This window comes from Triticum aestivum, chromosome 5A (genome assembly GCF_018294505.1).
Source record: "Triticum aestivum cultivar Chinese Spring chromosome 5A, IWGSC CS RefSeq v2.1, whole genome shotgun sequence".
NCBI classification, from domain to species: domain Eukaryota; kingdom Viridiplantae; phylum Streptophyta; class Magnoliopsida; order Poales; family Poaceae; genus Triticum; species Triticum aestivum.
In genome coordinates, this window is record NC_057806.1 from 681503612 (window position 1) to 681526058 (window position 22447).

At 46.6% G+C, this 22447-nt stretch overlaps 2 protein-coding genes across 2 annotated transcripts; both read left to right on the forward strand.

Moving 5' to 3' along the window:
- The first annotated feature begins 9662 nt into the window (after positions 1–9662).
- LOC123108375 (syntaxin-51) lies at positions 9663–11405 on the forward strand. Its single transcript, XM_044530179.1, has 6 exons — positions 9663–9806; positions 9926–10365; positions 10539–10648; positions 10764–10864; positions 10984–11028; positions 11160–11405. The coding sequence occupies exons 2-6, from the start codon at positions 10274–10276 to the stop codon at positions 11286–11288; spliced, it is 477 nt and encodes a 158-aa protein (XP_044386114.1). The 5' UTR covers positions 9663–9806; positions 9926–10273; the 3' UTR covers positions 11289–11405.
- Positions 11406–13178: 1773 nt separating this feature from the next.
- On the forward strand, positions 13179–14628 carry LOC123108376 (peroxidase 5). Its single transcript, XM_044530180.1, has 4 exons — positions 13179–13435; positions 13554–13742; positions 13824–13989; positions 14099–14628. Exons 1-4 carry the CDS (start codon positions 13220–13222, stop codon positions 14503–14505), a joined length of 978 nt encoding a protein of 325 aa, XP_044386115.1. The 5' UTR covers positions 13179–13219; the 3' UTR covers positions 14506–14628.
- The last annotated feature ends 7819 nt before the right edge of the window (positions 14629–22447 follow it).

A 22447-nucleotide genomic window follows, 5' to 3' on the forward strand; every position in this document is an offset into this window, starting at 1 on the left:
TGAACACATACTCAGAATGTCTGGGTACCATAACCACTTGACTCAGCTGGGAGTTAATCTTCCTGATGATAGTGTCATTGACAGATTTCTTCAATCACTGCCACCAAGCTATAAAGGCTTCGTAATGAACTATAATATGCAAGAAAAATGGCAAAGGGAAGAAGGGGAACTTCAAGAAGAACAGCAAGCAAGTTGCTGCTCAAGGGAAGAAGCCCAAGTCTGGACCTAAGCCTGAAACTAAATGCTTCTACTGCAAAGGGACTGGTCACTAGAAGCGGAACTGCCCCAAGTATTTGGTGGATAAGAAGGATGGCAAAGTGAAAGGTATATTTGATATACATGTTATTGATGTGTACCTTACTAATGCTCGTAGTAGCGCCTGGGTATTTGATACTAGTTCTGTTGCTCATATTTGCAACTCGTAACAGAGGTTGCGGATTAAACGAAGATTGGCTAAGGACGAGGTGACGATGCGCGTGGGAAATGGTTCCAAAGTCATTGTGATCGCCGTCGGCACGCTACCTCTACATCTACCATCGAGATTAGTTTTAGACCTAAATAATTGTTATTTGGTGCTAGCGTTGAGCATGAACATTATATATGGATCTTGTTTGATGTGAGACGGTTATTCATTTAAATCGGAGAAAATGGTTGTTCTATTTATATGAGTAATATCTTTTATGGTCTTGCACCCTTAATGAGTGGTCTGTTTTGGTTGAATCTCGATTGTAGTGATACACATATTCATAATATTGAAGCCAAAAGATGCAAAGTTAATAATGATTGTGCAACTTATTTGTGGCACTGCCGTTTAGGTCATATTCGTGTAAAGCGCATGAAGAAACTCCATGCTGATGGGCTTTTGGAATCACTTGATGCTTGCGAACCATGCCTCATGGGCTAGATGACTAAGACTCCGTTCTCCGGAACAATGGAGCGAGCAACTGACTTGTTGGAAATAATACATACTGACGAATGTGGTCCGATAAGTGTTGAGGCTCATGGCGGGTATCGTTATTTTCTAACCTTCACAGACGATTTGAGCAGATATGGGTATATCTACTTAATGAAAAATAAGTCTGAAACATTTGAAAAGTTCAAAGAATTTTGGAGTGAAGTGGAAAATCATCGTAACAAGAAAATAACGTTTCTACGATCTGATCGTGGAGGTGAATATTTGAGTTATGAGTTTGATCTTCATTCGAAACAATGTGGAATAGTTTCGCAACTCACGCCACCTGGAACACCACAGCGTAATGGTGTGTCCGAATGTCGTAACCATACTTTATTAGATATGGTGCGATCTATGATGTCTCTTACCGATTTACCACTATCGTTTTGGGGTTATGCTTTAGAGACGGATGCATTCACGTTAAATAGGGCACCATCTAAATCCGTTGAGACGACACCATATGAACTGTGGTTTGGCAAGAAACATAAGCTGTCGTTTCTTAAAGTTTGGGGCTGCGATGCTTATGTGAAAAAGCTTCAACCTGATAAGCTCAAGCCCAAATCGAAGAAATGTCTCTTCATAGGATACCCAAAGGAGACTGTTGGGTACACCTTCTATCACAGATCCGAAGGCAAGATATTCGTTGCTAAGAATGGATCCTTTCTAGAGAAGGAGTTTCTTTCGAAAGAAGTGAGTGGGAGTAAAGTAGAACTTGATGAGGTAATTGTACCTTCTCCGGAATTGGAAAGTAGTTCATCACAGAAATCAGTTCCAGTGATTCCTACACCAATTAGTGAGGAAGCTAATGATGAAGATCATGAAACTTCAGATCAAGTTACTACCAAACCTCATAGGTCAACCAGGGTACGATCCGCACCAGAGTGGTACGGTAATCATGTTCTTGAAGTCATGTTACTAGACCATGACAAACCTACAAACTATGAGGAAGCGATGATGAGCCCAGATTCCGCGAAATGGCTTGAGGCCATGAAATCTGAGATGGGATCCATGTATGAGAACAAAGTGTGGACTTTGGTTGACTTGCCCGATGATCGGCAAGCCATAGAGAATAAATGGATCTTCAATAAGAAGACTGACGCTGGCGGTAATGTTACTGACTACAAAGCTCGACTTGTTGCGAAAGGTTTTCGACAAGTTCAAGGAGTAGACTATGATGAGACCTTCTCACCCGTAGCGATGCTTAAGTCTGTCTGAATCATGTTAGCAATTTCTGCAGTTTATGGTTATGAAATTTGGCAAATGGATGTCAAAACTGCATTCCTTAATGGATATCTTAAAGAAGAGTTGTATATGGTGCAACCAGATGGTTTTGTCGATCCTAAAGGTGCTAACAAAGTGTGCGAGCTCCAGCGATCCATTTATGGACTGGTGCAAGCCTCTCGGAGTTGGAATATACGCTTTGATAGTGTGATCAAAGCATATGGTTTTATACAGACTTTTGGAGAAGCCTATATTTACAATAAAGTGAGTGGGAGCTTTGTAGCATTTCTAATATTATATGTGGATGGCATATTGTTGATTGGAAAACACACAAAATTTCTGGATAGCATAAAAGGATAGTTGAATAAGAATTTTTCAATGAAAGACCTCGGTGAAGCTGCTTACATATTGGGCATCAAGATCTATAGAGATAGATCAAGACGCTTAATTGGACTTTCACAAAGCACATACCTTGATAAAGTTTTGAAGAAGTTCAAAATGGATCAGTCAAAGAAAGGGTTCTTGTCTGTGTTACAAGGTGTGAAGTTGAGTCAGACTCATTGCCCGACCACTGCAGAAGATAGAGAGAAAATGAAAGTCATTCCCTATGCTTTAGCCATAGGTTCTATCATGTATGCAATGCTGTGTAGCAGATCTGATGTGTGCCTTGCTATAAGTTTAGCAGGGAGGTACCAAAGTAATCAAGGAGTGGATCATTGGACAATGGTCAAGAACATCCTAAAATACCTGAAAAGGACTAAGGATATGTTTCTCGTTTATGGGGGTGACAAAGAGCTTGTCGAAAATGTTTACGTCGATGCAAGCTTTGACACTGATCCGGATGACTCTAAGTCGCAAACCGAATATGTATTTATTTTGAATGGTGGAGCTGTAAGTTGGTGCAGTTCCAAGCAGAGCGTCATGGAGGATCTACGTGTGAAGCAGAGTACATAGCTGCTTCGGAAGTAGAAAATTAAGTAGTATGGATGAAGGAGTTCATATCCGATCTAGGTGTAATACCTAGTGCATCGGGTCCAATGAAAATCTTTTGTGACAATACTAGAGCAATTGCCTTGGCGAAGGAATCCAGATTTCACAAGAGAACCAAACACATCAAGAGATGCTTCAATTTCATCCGCGATCAAGTCAAGGAGGGAGACATGGAGATTTGCAAGATACATATGAATCTGAATGTTGCAGACCAGTTGACTAAGCCTCTTGCACGAGCAAAACATGATCATCACCAAGACTCCATGGGTGTTAGAATCATTACTATGTAATCTAGATTATTTGCTCTAGTGCAAGTGAGAGACTGAAGGAAATATGCCCTAGAGGCAATAATAAATTTGCTATTTATATTTCCTTATATCATGATAAATGTTTATTATTCATGCTACAATTTTATTAACCGGAAACTTAGTACACGTGTGAATACATAGACAAAACAGAGTGTCCCTAGTATGCCTCTACTTGACTAGCTCATTAATCAAAGATGGTTATGTTTCCTGACAATAGACATGTGTTGTCATTTGATGAATGGGGTCATATCATTAGAGAATGATGTGATGGACAAGACCCATCCGTTAGCTTAGCATAATGATCGTTAAGTTTTATTGCTATTGCTTTCTTCATGACTTATACATATTCCTGTGACAATGAGATTATGCAACTCCCGAATAACGGAGGAACACCTTGTGTGCTATCAAACGTCACAACGTAACTAGGTGATTATAAAGATGCTCTACAGGTGTCTCTGAAGGTGTTTGTTGAGTTGGCAAAGATCGAGATTAGGATTTGTCACTTCGTGTATCGGAGAGGTATCTCTGGGCCCTCTCGGTAATGCACATCACTATAAGCCTTGCAAGTTAGTTACGGGATGATGCACTACGGAACGAGTAAAGATACTTTCCGGTAACGAGATTGAACTAGGTATGATGATACCGACGATCGAATCTCGGGCAAGTAACATACTGATGACAAAGGGAATAACGTATGTTGTTATGCGGTTTGACCGATAAAGATCTTCAAAGAATATGTAGGAACCAATATGAGCATCCAAGTTCCGCTATTGGTTATTGACCGGAGATGTGTCTCGGTCATGTCTACATAGTTCTTGAACCCGTAGGGTCCGCACGCTTAACGTTCGATGAGGATTTGTATTATGAGTTATGTGTTTTGGTGACTGAAGTTTGTTCGGAGTCCTGGATGAGATCATGGACATGATGAGGAGTCTCGAAATGGTTGAGAGGTAAAGGTTCATATATTGGAAGGTAGTATTCGTACATCAGAATGGTTCCGAGTGATTCGGGTATTTTTCCGGAGTAGGAGGGGTTACCGGAACCCCCCGGGGAAGTGCTGGGCCTACATGGGCCTAAAGGGAGAGAGAGAGAGGGAAGTCCGCGGGAGGTGGTGCGTGCCCCCTCCTATGGAGTCCAAATAGGACAAGGAGGAGGGGGCGTGGCCCCCTTTCCCTTTCCTTCCTATTCCCTCCGGTGGAGAAAGGAAAAGTGGGGTGAGGGGCGAATCCTACTTGGACTAGGAGTCCAAGTAGGACTCTCCCCTTGGTGCACCCCTCCTAGACGCCGGCCTCCTCCTCCCCCCTTTATATACAGGGGCAGGGGCACCCCAAAGGACACCAATATTTCTCTTAGCCGTGTGCGGTGCCCCCCTCCACAGTTTAGTCCTCCGGTCATAGTGTCGTAGTGCTTAGGCGAAGCCCTGCACGGATCACATCACCATCACCGTCACCACGCCGTCGTGCTGACGGAACTGTCCCTTAACCCTCTACTGGATCAAGAGCTTGAGGGACGTCATCGAGCTGAACGTGCGTTGAACACGGAGGTGACGTACATTCGGTACTTGGATCAGTTGGATCGTGAAGACGTTCGACTACATCAACTGCATTAACCTAATGCTTCCGCTTTCGGTCTACGAAGGTACGTGGACACACTCTCCCCATCTCGTTGCTATGAATATCCTAGATAGATCTTGCGTGATCGTAGGAATTTTTTTGAAATTTTGATACGTCTCCAATGTATCTATAATTTTTGATTGCTCCATGCTATATTATCTTCTGTTTAGGACATTATTGGGCTTTATTATCCACTTTTATATTATTTTTGGGACTAATCTATTAACCGGAGGCCCAGCCCAGAATTGCTATTTTTTTGCCTATTTTACGGTTTCGAAGAAAAGGAATATCAAACGGAGTCCAAACGGAATGAAACCTTCGGGAACGTGATTTTTGGAACGAATAAGATCCAGGAGACTTGGACCCTACGTCAAGCAACCAACAGGGAGGCCACGAGGTAGGGGGCGCGCCTACCCCCCCAGGCGTGCCCTCCACCCTCGTGGTCCCCCTATTGCTCCACCAACATACTCCTTCCTCCTATATATACCTACGTACCCCCGAACGATCAGATACGGAACCAAAACCCTAATTCCACCGCCGTAACTTTCTGTATCCACGAGATCCCATCTTGGGGCCTGTTCCGGAGCTCCGCCAGAGGGGGCATCGATCACGGAGGGCTTCTACATCAACACCATAGCCTCTCCGATGAAGTGTGAGTAGTTTACCTCAGACCTTCGGGAACATAGTTATTAGCTAGATGGCTTCTACTCTCCTTTTGGATCTCAATACAAAGTTCTCCCCCTCTCTTGTGGAGATCTATTCTATGTAATCTTATTTTGTGGTGTGTTTGTTGAGACCGATGAATTGTGGGTTTATGATCAAGTTTATCTATGAACAGTATTTCAATCTTCTTTGAATTCTTTTATGTATGGTTGGTTATCTTTGCAAGTCTCTTCGAATTATCAGTTTGGTTTGGCCTACTAGATTGATCTTTCTTGCAATGGGGGAAGTGCTTAGCTTTGGGTTCAATCTTGCGGTGTCCTTTCCCAGTGACAGTAGGGGCAGCAAGGCACGTATTGTATTGTTGCCATCGAGGATAACAAGATGGGGTTTTCATACATTGCATGAGTTTATCCCTCTACATCATGTCATCTTGCTTAAGGCGTTATTCTGTTCTTATGAACTTAATACTCTACATGAATGCTGGATAGCGGTCGATGTGTGGAGTAATAGCAGTAGATGCAGGCATGAGTCGGTCTACTTGTCTCGGACGTGATGCCTATATACATGATGATACCTAGATATTCTCATAACTATGCTCAATTATGTCAATTGTCCAACAGTAATTTGTTCACCCACCGTAAAATACCTATGCTCTTGAGAGAAGCCACTAGTGAAACCTATGGCCCCGGGTATATCTTCATCATATTAAATCTTCCAATACTTAGTTATTTTCATTGCTTTTATTTTACTTTGCATCTTTATCATAAAAATACCAAAAATATTATCTTATCATATCTATCAGATCTCACTCTCGTAAGTGACCGTGTAGGGATTGACAACCCCTTATCGCGTTAGTTGCGAGGATTTATTTGTTTTGTGTAGGTGCGAGGGACTCGCGCGTAGCCTCCTACTGGATTGATACCTTGGTTCTCAAAAACTGAGGGAAATACTTATGCTACTTTGTTGCACCACCCTTTCCTCTTCAAGGGAAAACCAACGCAAGTGCTCAAGAGGTAGCAAGAAGGATTTCTGGCGCCGTTGACGGGGAGGACTACGCGAAAGTCAACATACCAAGTACCCATCACAAACCCTTATCTCCCGCATTACATTATTTGCCATTTGCCTCTCGTTTTCCTCTCCCCCACTTCACCCTTGCCGTTTTATCCGCCCTTCCTTTTTCTTGCTCGCCTTTCTTCCTCCATGTCTGAATCAAAAAGGGTTGGGGGTTCTCTCCCGAGTTTTAGTACTTTGGACAACCCTTCTATTCTCGCTAAGCTTATAAATAAGGATACTATGGAAAAACCTACCGGAGTTATCAATGAGAATCTTAATAATTTTGACGAAGATGATTCCGGAATTTTTCGTTATTTACTTGATGATTCTTTGAAAGATGCTTGGTATAGACTATGAAGGATTAGGGCTAGCTATGTGCCTCAATACCAAATTGAAATTTACTTAAAAAGCTTTTATATTGCCCTTCCTTCTTCTTTTAACCATGTCTTAGATTCTATATTTGAAGAAGGCTTTCTTGAAGGGGATGCCGTAGACACTTATGAGAAGATGAAAACCATATTTGGGCACCCCATGAATGAGAAAGTTGAATCTACATCTCTTTTGCTCTCTTACCAAAATGAATCTATCAAAGAGATGAAGTCTAGCTTAGATACAAATTTCCATAACATACTTAATCTTTCTTCTACCATTAATAGCCATGTGCTTTATCAAAATAGAAAGATTAATTTCATAGACAGCAAGTTTGCTCTTTTTTTCCCTAAAACCAAAGATGGCAATACCTAGATCTATCCTTGCTTTTTATGCCTAGCTAGGGGCGTTAAACGATAGCGCTTGTTGGGAGGCAACCCAATTTTATTTTAATTCCTTGATTTTTGCTCTGCTTAGTAATAAATAATTTATCTAGCCTCTGTTTTGGTTGTGTTTTTTATGTTTAATTAGTGTTTATGCCAAGTAGAACCGTTGGGAAGACTTGGAAAAGTCTTGTTAATCCTGTTGTAAAAAACAAAAACTTTAGCGCTCACGAGAACTGCTTCCATTTTTATATGGAAAGTGCTATTTAGTTAATTCTTTTTTCATATGATTAATAGATGAATTCCTCACGTCCAGCAATTTATTTTAGAATTTTTGGGGTTCCAGATCTTGCGCTAGCTACAGATTACTACAGAATGTTCTATTTTTGATAGATTCTGTTTTTCGTGTGTTGTTTGCTTATTTTGATAAATCTACGGCTAGTAAAATAGTTTATAAATCATATAGAAGTTGGGATACATTAGGTTTAACACCAATATAAATAAAGAATGAGTTCATCACAGTACCTTGAAGTGGTCTTTTGTTTTTTTTCGCTAACAGAGCTCACGAGATTTTCTACTTTAAGTTTTGTGTCGTGAAGTTTTCAAGTTTTGGGTAAAGATTTGACTTCTGCTCGAGAAGACCCAGATGAGGCAGGTTATCATTGTTTCGTAGAACCGGATGATCTTGCGATCATGGATATCTTGGACCGGGATGATGGGAGATCAACATCATTCTTTTTTGGTGAGAGAATATCAACACTCTTTTTTTTAGAGTAAATTGCTCAAAACCACCAGGCTAGGGTAACATATTACCACTGCCTTTGCCGAAAACCACAAAAAACCATCAACTTTGCGGCAAGTGAGTAACAAATCGCACTAATTCAAAGTTGAGTCATGTCTAACATCAAAACCGACGGGAAGGACCCGTATGTTTGGGCTGATGTGGTGAAGACCTGCTGAGGTGCACGAGGGTCCCACTTGTTTGTCTCACACCTCCTTCTTCCTCCTCAAATTTCTCACTCTCTCACTACCCTTCTCACCAGCTCCACCGGTGGCTGGAGGCCGAGCTCAAGGAGGCACGCCGCCAACAAGCCTGCCTCGTAGCCTCGTCGGCTCGCGCTCGACGGCAAGCCCCGCCCCACGCCCGCCTCGCCCCGCTACTGAGCGCTCTCCTTGCGGCGTCGCCGTCTCCCTTCCAATGAGGCGAGTCGCCGCCCCGTCATCGCTGTGGAGGTCAGGATCGTCCAGCCCACCGCCAACCGGACTTTCGGCTGCAACGCCACTGCCTCCAGCCGCCATTGACCGTGGAGGAATTAGAAAAAATGGGTGAAAATAGTGAGGGGCTGACTGGGGGGCTCATCTTCCACCTCAGCATATTGTCCATGTAGGCATGCCAAATTAGCTTGACATGTGGGTCCCACCCATCAGTTCCATTGTTAGACGCGGCTCAGTTTCGAATTAGTGCGATTTGTTACTCACTTGCCACAGAGTTGGTGGTTTTTTTGGTTTTCGGCAAAAATGGTGGTAATCCGTTAACCCTAGCCATGAATGTGGTGGTTTTGAGCAATTTACTCGTTTTTGGACTTGTTGTATGTGTGTGTCTTGTTACAGAGGACAGACATTTGTTCATTGTGGTTGTATCATCTCGATATAATGTTCTCCCTCCGTTCCTAAATATAAGTCTTTTTAGGCATTCCCATATAGACTACATACGGAGTAAAATGAGTGAATATACACTCTACAATATGTCTATATACATTCATATGTAGTCCCATTGAAATCTATAGAGAGACTTGTATTTAGAAACGGAGGCAGTATGAATGAAGATACCCTTTGTAAAAAAAATAGACTTGCTTTTTTTGGGAAAAATAAAAAGACTTTGCCGACCTGGTGCATCTGGCATCTGGTCATGGAGGCCCAAGCCCATGCGTAATCTCCCCGGAGGGTTGAGGTCGAATCGAAACCGACGACCGGAACAGCAAACCTGAATCAAAGTCGTAGTCGTCGTCCCTTCTCCCTCCCGACTGGACTCCTTCTCGGACGCCAAACGGAAAAGGCACAGTTCATGTGCATCCCCAATAAGATCATATACCCCAAGCCGCACCGCATAAACAGCAGGATTTTTTTAGCTAATTAGCTGGTTCTATCATCAGGAATAGGCAATTTTGCAAGAACGAAGGAGCACATCAATGTCCAACATCAACCGGTCGCATCCGGCTCTCCCGATGGCGACCTTCCAGCCCAAGGGACAAGGGTAACCAACCAATCAGCCGAGTTCGTCTTGCTTCCTGTGATTCGCGGTTCCGATCTTGTTCAGCAGCCAATGCGTGCTAACTCTGTGTCGATCGTGTGGGTACGTGTTGCTCTCCTCAGGTTTTGCGCCGACGCCGGCGCCGTCGCCATTGGAGCAATGGACGAAGCGGTTCCAGGAGGCCGAGAGGCTGGTGGACGAGGTGATGGGGAACATCGCCGAGAGGGCGTCCGTCCCGGCGTCGCTGCCGCTAGAGCTGAAGCGCCGGACCGGCGAGATCCGGCGGAAGGTGGCCATCCTCGAGACCCGGCTGAGCCTCATGAGGGAGGACCTCGACCGACTCCCCAACAGGCATCTACTCATATTATTACTCCTCCTACTATAGAAAATCCTAACAATAATGCACAGAAATAACTCGATGTATTTGGTGCATAACACTAATCGATTTGCATTGCAGAAACGTGAAGGAGATGCGCAAGCTGGCGGAGAAGTTCGACGCTCTGGAGCTGAAGGTGAAGAAGGTGGCCGCGCCGTTCACCATGAAGAAGCACTCATCCAACAGGTGAATGAATTAATTTCTGAACTCTGAACCTGTCCGACTGACGCTGAAACAATATGTCTGCCAAGTTTCAACGACCAGTCTGAACTCTTTTCTGAACTCAATTTATGACCCCGAAAACCTGCCTGACTGACGCTGAAACAACCTGTCTGTGTTCCCACTTTCTGAACCTTCAGGAACGAGCTGCTTGGACCGAGCGACGACAGGTGCACGGTGGTGGACATAAAGAGCACGGCCAACATGGAGAATGAAGAGATTGTCCAGCTGCAGAGGAACATCATGAAAGGTACGCTTCGTTGGTTACTCCATCCATTGCCGTGCATCAACATATGTTTTGCAATGCTGCGTATATACTCAACTAAACAAACTCATGATGAACTAAACTTTGCATGATGATGCAGAGCAAGATGAGTGTCTAGACAGGCTGGAGGAGACCATAGTCAGCACCAAGCACATCGCGCTGGCGATCAACGAGGAGCTGGACCTGCACGTCAGGCTAATTGTAAGCATGGTCTTCTTGCCAGCTATCTGTTTTGGTTCCTGAAATTCCGGTGTCAATTTGTCCTTTCAAGTACACGAGTTCTTATTTTCTGAAACCATTATACATGATCGTTGCTGCAGGATGATCTGGACGAGAGGGTGGAGGACACGAGCAACCAGCTGCAGGTACCTCATTCCCTCCCATCATAGATATCCCAAATGATAATTACTACATCAAGATCGATAGCTTTCTAGTCTGCTAGATGTATGTATGTGCGCCACTAACATCCATGTCCTTGTGTCATGTTCGTCTACAGCGCGCGCAGAAGAAGCTCAAATCACTCAACACACGGATGCGGAAAAGCGGGTCATGCACGGGCATCCTCGTGTCGATCATCGCAGGTGTGATCTTCGTCGCCGTGGTCTGGGCTCTCATCAAGTTCTAGCGGCAGAAATGTCCGGATATAGAAGTTGCATTGTATATGTAAGGGAAGAAATCGTGAATGTACAGTCCTTTTCTAGTCTACTACTCTTATAGGAGTAGTAGGTAGCTCAAGTGCCAATCTGATCCGTGTATTGTCCTGCAACTCCCGGTCCCGGATGACTTGTGAAATTTCCTTAAGTTTGTCTGTGCCAATGCACAAGAATACTAGACATACGAGCGATTTAACCATGGACTGAATTTACAGACATACGTGACCTCCTCCCCACTAACCCTATCCCTGAATTTCACTGTGGGCGTGTTGTGCTACTCGCCAATGCGCCGTTCGTGCGTGCGCTGCGCGGCGGGTTCACGTAGTAGTGGTTTAAGGTTCAGAGTTAACTGAACTAGTAAAGAACATAAATGGGTTTCAGACAAGAAAGTAGCTGATTTGACACGAAGTTTCTAGGGTTCTTAGCCACCACTCTCAGATGCACATAAAGGGGGGCAGCCGGAACACGGCAGCTAGGGTTTTACCCAATACCAGAGATATGGTCTCTACGTGCCCAAATGCTTGGCCTTATAGCCATTACAGAATCAGCAAAAGGCGTAAAGTAAACAGTGCACATTTGTCGGAATTCAAACAGCGACCCATGGGCTAGCGAAGACCGTTGGATCTGGAATCAACGTCGAAAACATCATCTGCTCAGTGCGAGGCTGCGTAGACGGTTGGATGGAAGATCAAAGGTCGAGCTTGATTACGGCAAAGGCGGAGCGGTACTCCGATAACTGAAGAAATCGACACTGCAGGAATCAGTTTTCAGAGGTCCTGACAAGTCGTTACCTGGACGCGCGTACCAAAACCTGGAGCTCTGCCCTGACTCTCAGTCCACTGACTGTAGCATCGCTTGCAGTTTCATAATCAAATTAGGTGGTAAGCGTACGTCGCACCATTACTATATATGGCGTGGTTCCGGACAAAACATATACTCTACGTATCTCTGTCAGTGGACGATTGTCGCGCACTCACATGGGCGCCGCGCCTATGTAGCCGTTTCTTGCCGCAAAACATGCACTGACATTATTGATTATTCCCTCGTCGTGTAGACACACGGTCACAAACGCACATATGTCATACCTGACCTCAGTCTTCAAGGCAACTATCACATGGGTACAATGCACCACCGTACGTGCAATTAGGTCTTGCACCGTTTTCGCCACCGTACAATGCACCTCCTATGATTTGGAAGCCTATACAAACATTGCATGCCGTTTTGCCATGTACTCCCTCCGTCCCTCCCGGATTAGTTGTGTTTTAGTGTCAGATGCATCCATATTTAGACAAATCTATAACAGTTAACTTGGGACGGAGGTAAAACTACATTTGTACCAAATCTACTACCATGACATGCCCTGCAAAAACCACCTCGATCACCACAACCAAGACGAGAGCTGTCATCATCATTCTATAACGTTTCCAAGAAGAGCACTATGGTTGGGCATTTTGGCTCCGTCCCCATGGATCACAGCGGGCAACCAGACTGATGCCTTGATCGACCCACAAGCAAGCTCCAGTTTGTAATTTGTAAAGATGAGCCAGTTTGGCCCTTGGAAACCGCAGTGGAGCCGAAGAAGAAAACACAAGACCCCTGATTTGCCGGCTACTTGCGCGTACGGCTGCACCCACTACTGGCTAATCCCAATGCCAATGCCCCAAATTCTTGGCCGTGTTTCTAGCCAGCCTCCACATGCCTATCTATCTATCAGTGACTGATTTGATTAGTGAAAGTAGCACCACGCTGCCGAACTGTCCCTTTGCTGACCAGAGTAACTAGCTAGCCAGCGCGCTCCTTGGCACGATCTGCTCCCTATAAATTTGACCGCGCCGTGCAGATTTTGACGCAGCGGTCTCGGTTCGTCTACCTAGCTAGCTAGCTACTGTAATTGACAGTGGTCATGGCGTTGCTCGTGGTGGTTGGCGCCGCGGTTGTCGCAATGTGGCTACTGGCCGGTGAGGCGCGAGGCCAGGCGCAGCTCCAGGTAGGGTTCTACGCGCACTCGTGCCCCCAGGCGGAGGTGATCGTGAGGGACGAGGTCGGCAGGGCCGTCAGCGCCTACCCCGGCTTCGCCGCCGGCCTCGTCCGCCTCCACTTCCACGACTGCTTCGTCAAGGTTTGCACTTAGCTGTGTATCGACTAGCCAGTATGAAATGCAGGTTGCAATGCAGGCGTGCGCTCCATTGAAAATGTCAGTGATGTACTGACGAGCTGTTGACTATGGTTCGTGTCAGGGCTGCGACGCGTCAGTGCTGCTGGACTCGACGGCCAACAGCACGGCGGAGAAGGACGCCCCGCCCAACAAGAGCCTGAGGGGCTTCGAGGTCATCGACGCCGCCAAGAAGCGCCTCGAGGCCGCGTGCGCCGGGACCGTCTCATGCGCCGACATACTCGCCTTCGCCGCACGAGACAGCGTCGTCCTGGTACGTACGGTGACAGGGCTCACATTGCTGCCAGCCTTTTTTGAGCTCTTGCTCACACACCGTCAATGGCGACAATGGCAGGCCGGCGGTAGCCCGTACGGCGTCCCGGCCGGGCGGAGGGACGGCAACGTGTCGGCGGCGTCCGACGCGCAGGCGAGCCTGCCCCCACCCACGGCGAACGTGGCCCATCTCACGGAAGCCTTCGGTAAGAATGGGCTCTCCCAGGAGGACATGGTCACGCTTTCAGGTACCTAGCAGCCCACTCAAACACCCACAGCCCAGCTCACATCGACAGCTTCGGGCGGCCAGTGACGTTTTTTTTTTACTCTCTGCGTTTCTCATTTGTATGCGTTCAGGCGCGCACACGATCGGCGTGACGCACTGCAGCTCCTTCAGCGCGCGGCTGCACGGGTACAACGCCACCACGGGCACGGGCCAGGACCCGGCCATGGACGCGGCCAAGGCGGCGGAGCTGGCGCGGCAGTGCCCGCCGGGGAGCCCCAACGCAGTGCCCATGGACGCCGGCAGCCCCGACACGTTCGACACGGGCTACTTCCGCGCCCTGCTGGCCAACCAGGGCGTCCTCGCCTCCGACCAGACGCTCACCTCCGACAACGCCACGGCCGCGCTCGTGGCGCAGAACGCCGGCAACGTCTACCTGTTCGTGACCAGGTTCGGCGACGCCATGGTGAGGATGGGCGGCATCCGGGTGCTCACCGGCGGCGACGGCCAGATACGCACCAACTGCAGGGTCGTAAACTGATACACACTTGTTGCACCCTATCTTATTCGCTTACACTTTACGTCACTCTGAATCCGTGGTATCTTCTTGGCCGGTTTTGCAAAATGCAATGGAGTTATATATGCATCGACTGAATTTTGGACACGTACATTGCGTTGCGCGTGAGAGATGTGTGGTGTGGTGTGCGAGATCTCCCTTTCTCACCTGATAGGAAAGAGCTTCCAAAAACTGGTTTAGTTATTCGGGTGATGCGTGACGCATGGATCGGCCACACTGTAGACGTGCTTTTGTCATGTGTCGAGCAACCCTGGGTGCCTACCTAACAAGAAAACAAGAAGAAACCTAACAAGAACCCGGGCAAAGATTCACCAGGTTTAGTGTTTGCTGAACCGGACAAGCAAGTTGGTAACAACAACAATACTCTAGTTTGAGTTTCTTTCTGGTGTCCAAAAAAAAAAGTTTGAGTTTGTCCTCTTAATTATTAGAGCTGGAAACGGCCACGATGGAAGAAAAGCAATCAATCAATCATCCTTTGTAACGGAGCCGGCAAAGTGGGGATGAGCACAAGACGGGGCTAAGAAAGAAGCTGCTGGATGGATGGAGCCAGTTCTCGCTTTTTTTCAGGAAAGATTATCAACTATCCACTCATGAGGCTAGCATTTCTTATTGCCAGGAGGAGACTCGTTGCATGTTGCAGTCGCCTCCTTGGTCCTCATTAAGCAAGTCCATGATGTCTTTTGTGTGAATTAAGTTCCATATCTTCTTTCTTTATGGTGGCTGGTCAATAAACCATGATTCAGTGTTTGTCTAAACAAAAATCATGATTCAGTGAATCCACTCACAGATGTAAAAAAAAAGCAGCAATTAGGCAGATCCAATTCATCACCTCCATGGAATCACTTTGATCCAACGATCCACGTTGCTCTAGAGTTCAGCACTTGCGCATTTAACACTGAACATTAACGTGATAACCTACGCTAACAGCTGCCCGCCACATGGTAAAGACTGAACTGTTTCCAACGGCTAGCTGTATGCACAATTGCAAACCGGTTGTTAGGAACATGAACATGGGCGTCCTCCAACTGCGGTCAAACCGACAGCAGTCCATGGCAGATTCATCGGTTGATATTAGCCATAAATAGGGGCCAGGTTTGTTATTAGCACGGCTGGCACGCAGCTTCCACCACCAAACACGACCTGCATGTGCAGGCAGCACACGCACCTGTAATTAATCATGAGAAATCATCTCTAGACTAGGTGGGCATGCATGCATGCAGTTGCTCACTACTTGCTCCACTGAACTTACGCTGTCTTCTTGGCTTGACCCATTGAACATATATATATTTCCCTAGCTAGCTCCTGCACGGCTGCACTGGCAGTTTCATGATGCCCTCAACCTTTTTACCAGGCCTCCAGGTGTTTAACTAATCATGTGTAACTTTACCTAGAAACTGCAGTTACGTGGCAGCCGCCCCTCCCTGCTTTTCCATGCTTGCTTCATTCCTTCGGGTAAAGTTTTTGCAGCACACTCCTTAACGAGGAAGGCAGTCGAATCCGGGGCCCAGTTGTCGACTAGTGCCACTCGATTTGCTTGAACTAACCGCACTTACGCTCTTCCCCTGTCGTCTCATTCAGTTAAATACTCCCAGAGATCTGCTGCTTTAATCATGCCAGTTCAGAAAAAAGAGAGAGGGGATTAGTTTTCTGAAGCAGCAGCGGCAGCAGGCAGGAGTCAAATCAAACAATCAATTAGGCGATCGAGCAAGGACACCGAGCTGGCAAACCCGATGGGTCGAGGGATTACGCGTTAGCAGCTGACAGCGTACCGGATGCAACTACAGTACCAGTTACAGTAATCAAGAGACGATCATGGTCAGGGCACGTCATCAGCACTTCTTAACTCAAGTAGATGCAGGGTGGAGGGGTTGGAGTGCGCTGCAAACTGAAGCAAAGCCAACTCACACACCGATCTAGCATGTAACACATCATATCACTTTGCGGCCTCACGCACGGTATTCCCACGGGTGCCACCTTACCTGGCCCGGGACCATTTGCGCCTTTTGGCTCACGTATATGATAGTGTCGCTAGCATCCATATGACAAAGAACCCGGGCTGACATGGCTAGTCGTGAACCCAAAGTGGCACTAACTTACAGGGACAGGCATACATGACCCAGCAACGAACGTGTCGGTCATCAGCGAGTGAATCCAGGCTGTAGCACTGGGCTAGCAGGACTCCGGCGAACCGGGCTGTAGCGGGCTAACAGGACTCCGGTATTCATCGCGTGACATTTCCCCGAAGGGACAGACACAGGAACGAAGAAGGACACATGCCGGCCAGCCTAAGTGTTCCGGAGCAGTAGCAAGCTACCATGGCTCGGTGGAAACATTAGGAGACATTTCCCGGTAAGAGAGGCTACTAAGGATAAACAACTAGATAGTCAGATCCCACACATATCAAGCATTTCAATCATACACACAATATGCTCGATATGTGCAAATACAACATGGCATCACAACATGACTCTACGACTCAAGTATTTATTAGGCTCCGAGGAGCGAGATATTACAAACATGGGTCTCATGACCCAACAATCAGAGCATACAAGTCAAAACACAAACGGAAGTTATCATGTCTGAGTACAGACAACTATAAATGAAAGAGGCTGAGAAGCCTGACTATCTACCAGATTCTGCCGAGGGCACAAGATCGTAGCTGAGGTAACAAGCTAAACGTCGAAGTCCACGTGGAACTACTAGCGAGACCGAAGTCTCTCTGCAAAAACATAAAATAGGCAAACGTGAGTACAAATGTACCCAGCAAGACTTACATCAGAACTAACTACAGATGCATCATTATCAACAAAGGGGATGGTGGAGTTTAACTGCAGCAAGCCAGCTTTGACTCGGTGGCTATCCTGACACTACGACTGCAAGTAACTCTTTTGAGGTGGCGCACACGAGTCCACATATTCACCATATCAATACACCACTATGGATCCGCTCCCGTCTCCCTACGAGAACGACATCCATAGCACGCACGCTTATCTTGCGTATTTTAGAGTATCCACTTTCACTTGTCTATGAACTATGCAAGGGGTCCAAGTTTCCATATCCGAGGAATCCGGCTATTCGAATAGATAATGATAACCCTGCAGGGGTGTACTTCTTCACACACGCTCCCGCCACTTATCGCCCTGTACACGTCATGTACCTCGGCAACCTTCAGGTTTATCGTCCAGGTTTATCGCCTATTCGGGTTCCATCCGCAAGGAGATTCGGCCGGGGTGTCGCTCACGGCCCCAAACGATGTGAGCAGGGTTCCCAAGCCCACCATCCGGGTGCCACTTGGTACACCGTGCCACTGTGCCTAGTCTGTCCCAAGCCCACCTGTACCGGGTGCCACTTGGTAGACTACTAACACTACCTACAAACACCAGAAACTAGTTGCAACTCCTGGACAGAGATCATGTTGATTAATAAGTCGAGAGGGGTCGAGTTACCGGAACCCAATGTGTGGTAGTAACTGGTCATGGATCACAAACACAGAACTCAGTTCCTGAGGACGGCTGCAATGAGACAACCCACCATGTACTCCTACATGGCCTCTCACCGCTACCTTTACCAAATCATGTTCACACACTTAGCTCACACACAGCAGGACATGTTCACACGCCTCTGATTCATCCCCGATGAATCAGACCTGACTCAACTCTAAGCAGTAGCAGGCATGACAAACAAGCATGAATGAGTAGGCACATCAGGGCTCAAACAACTCCTACTCATGCTAGTGGGTTTCATCTATTTACTGTGGCAATGACAGGCCATGCAAAGGATAAAGGGGTTCAGCTACCGCAGCAAGTAACAGTTGGATCGTTGTTGTCCTAATGCAGTAATAGAGAGCAGGAGCGAGAGAGTGGGATTTTATCGGAATGAACAAGGAGGTTTTGCTTGCCTGGCACTTCTGAAGATAACATTGAGTCTTCATCAGTGTCAACGATCACATCGTCGGTACAACGTCTACCGAGGGGGAACAACACCGGCAAACACAGAAGAAACACAATCAATGCAATGCACAATATGATGCATGATCATGACATGACAAAATGAATGTGTTTTGGGCTAATGCATCTAGCAACAAGTTAAATGAAGTTGGTTTGAATACAAGATTCAAATTTAAACTCCATATGTGATTATTCAAATGCCATTTAATTGATTTGTGCTAAACAGCAGCTATAAATTGTTCTAACATGCATGAAAATGGTACAAATGGATTCCTTGAATTTTTCTGATAATTTTTCATATATAATTTATTTCATTTGGAGTTACGGTTAATTTTCTATGAATTTTTGAAGTTTTAATCATTTTCTGAAATTCCTGAATAAAAGTAAATCCAGAAAACCTATTACTGCGTCAGCATGACTTCACAGTGACGTCAGCAAGTCAACGTCGTTGTCCAGGTCAAATCTGACCTGTGGGGGCCACAGGTGAGTGACTAGTGCTGGATAGTGACACTGACGTGTGGGCCCAGTCAACGGACACGTCAGCCCAGTCAACTCTGACTGGTGGGTCCCGCGTGATTATAAACTAATCTAAACAGAAATAAATCCTAGATTATCTAGGGCGTGGGGCCCAGATGTCAGTGAGCTAGGTGGTTGGTTAGGGCGTCATTAGTGGCTAATGACAGCGCCACGTCACTGGCCACCGGAGTTCGGCCGGCGGCGACCCGAAACGCGGCGGATGTTCGTCGGGGCTGCGCTACAGACGGCGGCTGGGCAAGAGAAGGGCACAGGGAGGAGGCCCTCACTCGCGCGCATCTAGTGGTGGTGGAGGCCGGGTCTATCGTGGCCGGAGCCAACGACGGCGAGCTCCAAGACGGCGGCCGGAGTTCGGCCATGTGCGGGGTTGGGGCTGCGGCGCGCTAGGGGAGGAGCTGATGGTCCAGATGGCATCCGCGGGCCACCAGAAGCACGCTGGTGCCACGGGTTCGAGCAGAGGGGCTCAGGTCAGGAGAGCTACGCGGCCATGGCGGACGGCGGTGCTCGGGAATGTGGGCGGGGGTGCTATGGCACGGGAACGAGCAAAACGAAGGAGGGGAAATGGAGTGGAGCTCACGTGGATCCCATAGAGGTGGAGGCGAGCTCGGGGAAGGCCGAACGGCGACGAATTTGACGACGGCGATCCTCGGCGGCCGGCGATGGAAACGGCGATGCCGGCGACGTTGTGGCGCGTCCGTAGTTCCATGGCTTGGTGGAGAGGATGAGGAAGGCGCGGGCGGTTCTTCTGGAAGCATCGGCGAGGCGAGGGGTGGACATTGGCCGGGGTGGAGCTCGTCGGTGCTCTCGGGTGCTCGTGGTCGATCGCGAGAGAGAGAGAGAGCAGAGGAGGAGGAGGGGCTCCCGAGTGAGGGGGGATCAGGAGAAGTGTCGTGGCGTCGCGGAGGAAGTCCAGGGCGATGAGGGGGCAGCAGGAGGTGGCCAGGGGAAACAGGAGGTGGCCGGGGCGGCGTCGGCGCTCGCCACCGAGCAGCTTCGGGGCGAGGGGGAGGAAGACGAGAGAGAGGAGGAGGTGGGCTGGGCCGGCTTCTGCAGCAGGCCGCACAGGTGAGTGGGCCTCAGGTAAGCGTCAGGTAAGTTCCTTCTCTCTTTTTTAATTTTTCTGTTCTGTTTGTTTTATTAATTTATTTTGCCACTGTTTTGAATTTAAAATAATTCAAACAATGCCAAAAGCTCGTCTGAATATTTTTATTTTGCTAGATGGACTTTTCCAAAAGCTCATAAAATATTTCAGGGGTATTTGAAATTATATTCTAGTTATATGAATATAATTCAAATTCAAATGGCTAATGATTTAAATTCAAAGTCCCAAAAATAAATCCTTAAAAATGTTCAATATTTTTGGTTTGGATCAAAACCCTTGCCAAAAATATTAAACATCCAAGAACAGCATTTTGGAACAATGAATGAGCTTTTAGGGTTTTTGCCCTTCTTTTATTTAGGGTTTTGAGGCTTCTAAATTTCCCCAGTTCAAGTTTCAGAAATTTAAACATGATGCAAACGCTAGGCAGCACCAGAAGCTAGGGATGTGACAACCCACCCCCACTAAACAAAATCTCGTCCCGAGATTCAAGTGTAGGGTAAGACGAAGGGGAAACGCAAACTAGTATAATCTTCACGATCCAGGGTCCATTCCATAAGAGTGTTGATTTGATCACCATCATTATCTTGATGTCTTGCTCCGAGAACTCCAACCAACATGACAACGAGAGGAGAAGGGAACTCTAGAAGGATCCATCTTCTCGAAGGTCGAACAACTCAGGATTAACTCTCGGAATGGGACATAGCAACATCTCTCGAGCTGAGACACGAAGCATACCTCTGAAGAAATGGAGTGAGACAGATGACGAGGGCTCGCTAAGTAGACAACAATTCCACACCTAAGAAGGTGGTAAACGATTGTCAACGTAGCGAGGAGTTGAGTTGCCATGATACCACGGCGAAACATCCTGGAGGAGGGTGATTCGTAGATTATTACCTTAAGTGGCAAAAAGAATTACCTTTGATATAGAGATCATTGAGACTCTCTATATCAGCCTAAGGCAAATCACAGCAATCGATTGGCGGGGGTCGGTAGAATGACATAATCGGACTTGGATGATGTGGATTACCTTGTTGAAGACAACACAATGGATGAATTTGCTTACCATCGGAAATGGAAGAGACCCATGGTAGAATGGCACATTGGCGGTGCAAGCTGGGAACAGAATGCAAATGCTGGGAATGATTCTGGTAACTGGAAAGAACCCAACAATAGAGAGTGAATTCACTGTTTGAAAGGTCATAGCATTGCCGAGGAAACTGAGAGCAATCCAGTTAGTACCGATGACAACACCTAGCGCTTGTGCGTGCTCTCAAGAACTTGAGCATTTCCATATTCATCAAGGTTTTACCAACATCCATGTCAAGGATCCTGGCAACACAACTTGCTACCATGATGAATGATGATGGATGATGCAGATGCAAAGGAAGATAACACTTTCTTAGATTTCACCCTAGCAATGCCAAGGAAAGAAAATCTGGATGATCGACCGAGAGACATTTAGCACTCCGCTTCTAATGTTCTCCTTGATGTGCTAGTGTAACCCATTCATAGATATGGTTTGATATCTAGAACATCAAGTAAAAAGGTCGGACTTCGGAACACAGAAATCCATAGGGGCAACTAGGGAGTAAATCCTACGAAATCCCTATGGGGAGGTGGCCAACTTTCTCAATCAAAAGCCTACAATAATGGGTCTTCCGGCTAGATGTGTTGGCCACGACATCCACTTTACCGGTTATAGAGGGACCAATATTGTAGTTCTTGGGAACATTCCAACCATCAAGTCTGCCTGAGATTCAGATCTGGTTGGTGTCAGGATATTCCAAACTCATCGAGCCTAGGAAGAAAAATGAAAGTTTGCAACACAAATTGACGAAATGACGTTGCGAGATTCTCGGGAAATGAACTACGATAGCAAGCTCCAAAACATGAGCTGGTTTTGCTACACATGTGTGAACACGCTGCCTCAGACAAACATGATCACATGGTAGTCTTACAATAAAACACTATCGAGTTCTAGTTGGGAACCATCAGCGAGGATATCGAAGTTCTTTCATAAGTCCGGATAGCTCTTATGAAGATAATCCTTCTCCTTGAACAAATCGGTCAGTGGCTTGGCGTGCTAGGATACACATATGGAATGAAGATGATCAGTCTATCAAACCACAGAATACTTCGCACGTGCATAACTGACTTGGGATGGTTCCAGAGGAGGTAAAAACATGCTTTCTCGAATTCACGGCGGCAACTTACATCAAATGCACGTGAATCAAAGGAAGTCACTTCTTTCATCCAAACATATACTTCATGATCGGGGCATGAAGAAAATGCTTACACAAGTTTCCAACACTAGCTTAATGTT

Excerpts from the sequence above, each read along its gene's own strand:
- LOC123108375 (XM_044530179.1), top strand. The coding sequence starts at position 10,274 with ATGCGCAAGCTGGCGGAGAAGTTCGACGCTCTGGAGCTGAAGGTGAAG. Across the intron at positions 10,649-10,763 it reads GCAGAGGAACATCATGAAAG|AGCAAGATGAGTGTCTAGAC; the intron begins GTACGCTTCGTT and ends ATGATGATGCAG. Across the intron at positions 11,029-11,159 it reads ACACGAGCAACCAGCTGCAG|CGCGCGCAGAAGAAGCTCAA; the intron begins GTACCTCATTCC and ends GTTCGTCTACAG.
- LOC123108376 (XM_044530180.1), top strand. The coding sequence starts at position 13,220 with ATGGCGTTGCTCGTGGTGGTTGGCGCCGCGGTTGTCGCAATGTGGCTA. Across the intron at positions 13,436-13,553 it reads TCCACGACTGCTTCGTCAAG|GGCTGCGACGCGTCAGTGCT; the intron begins GTTTGCACTTAG and ends GGTTCGTGTCAG. Across the intron at positions 13,990-14,098 it reads GGACATGGTCACGCTTTCAG|GCGCGCACACGATCGGCGTG; the intron begins GTACCTAGCAGC and ends GTATGCGTTCAG.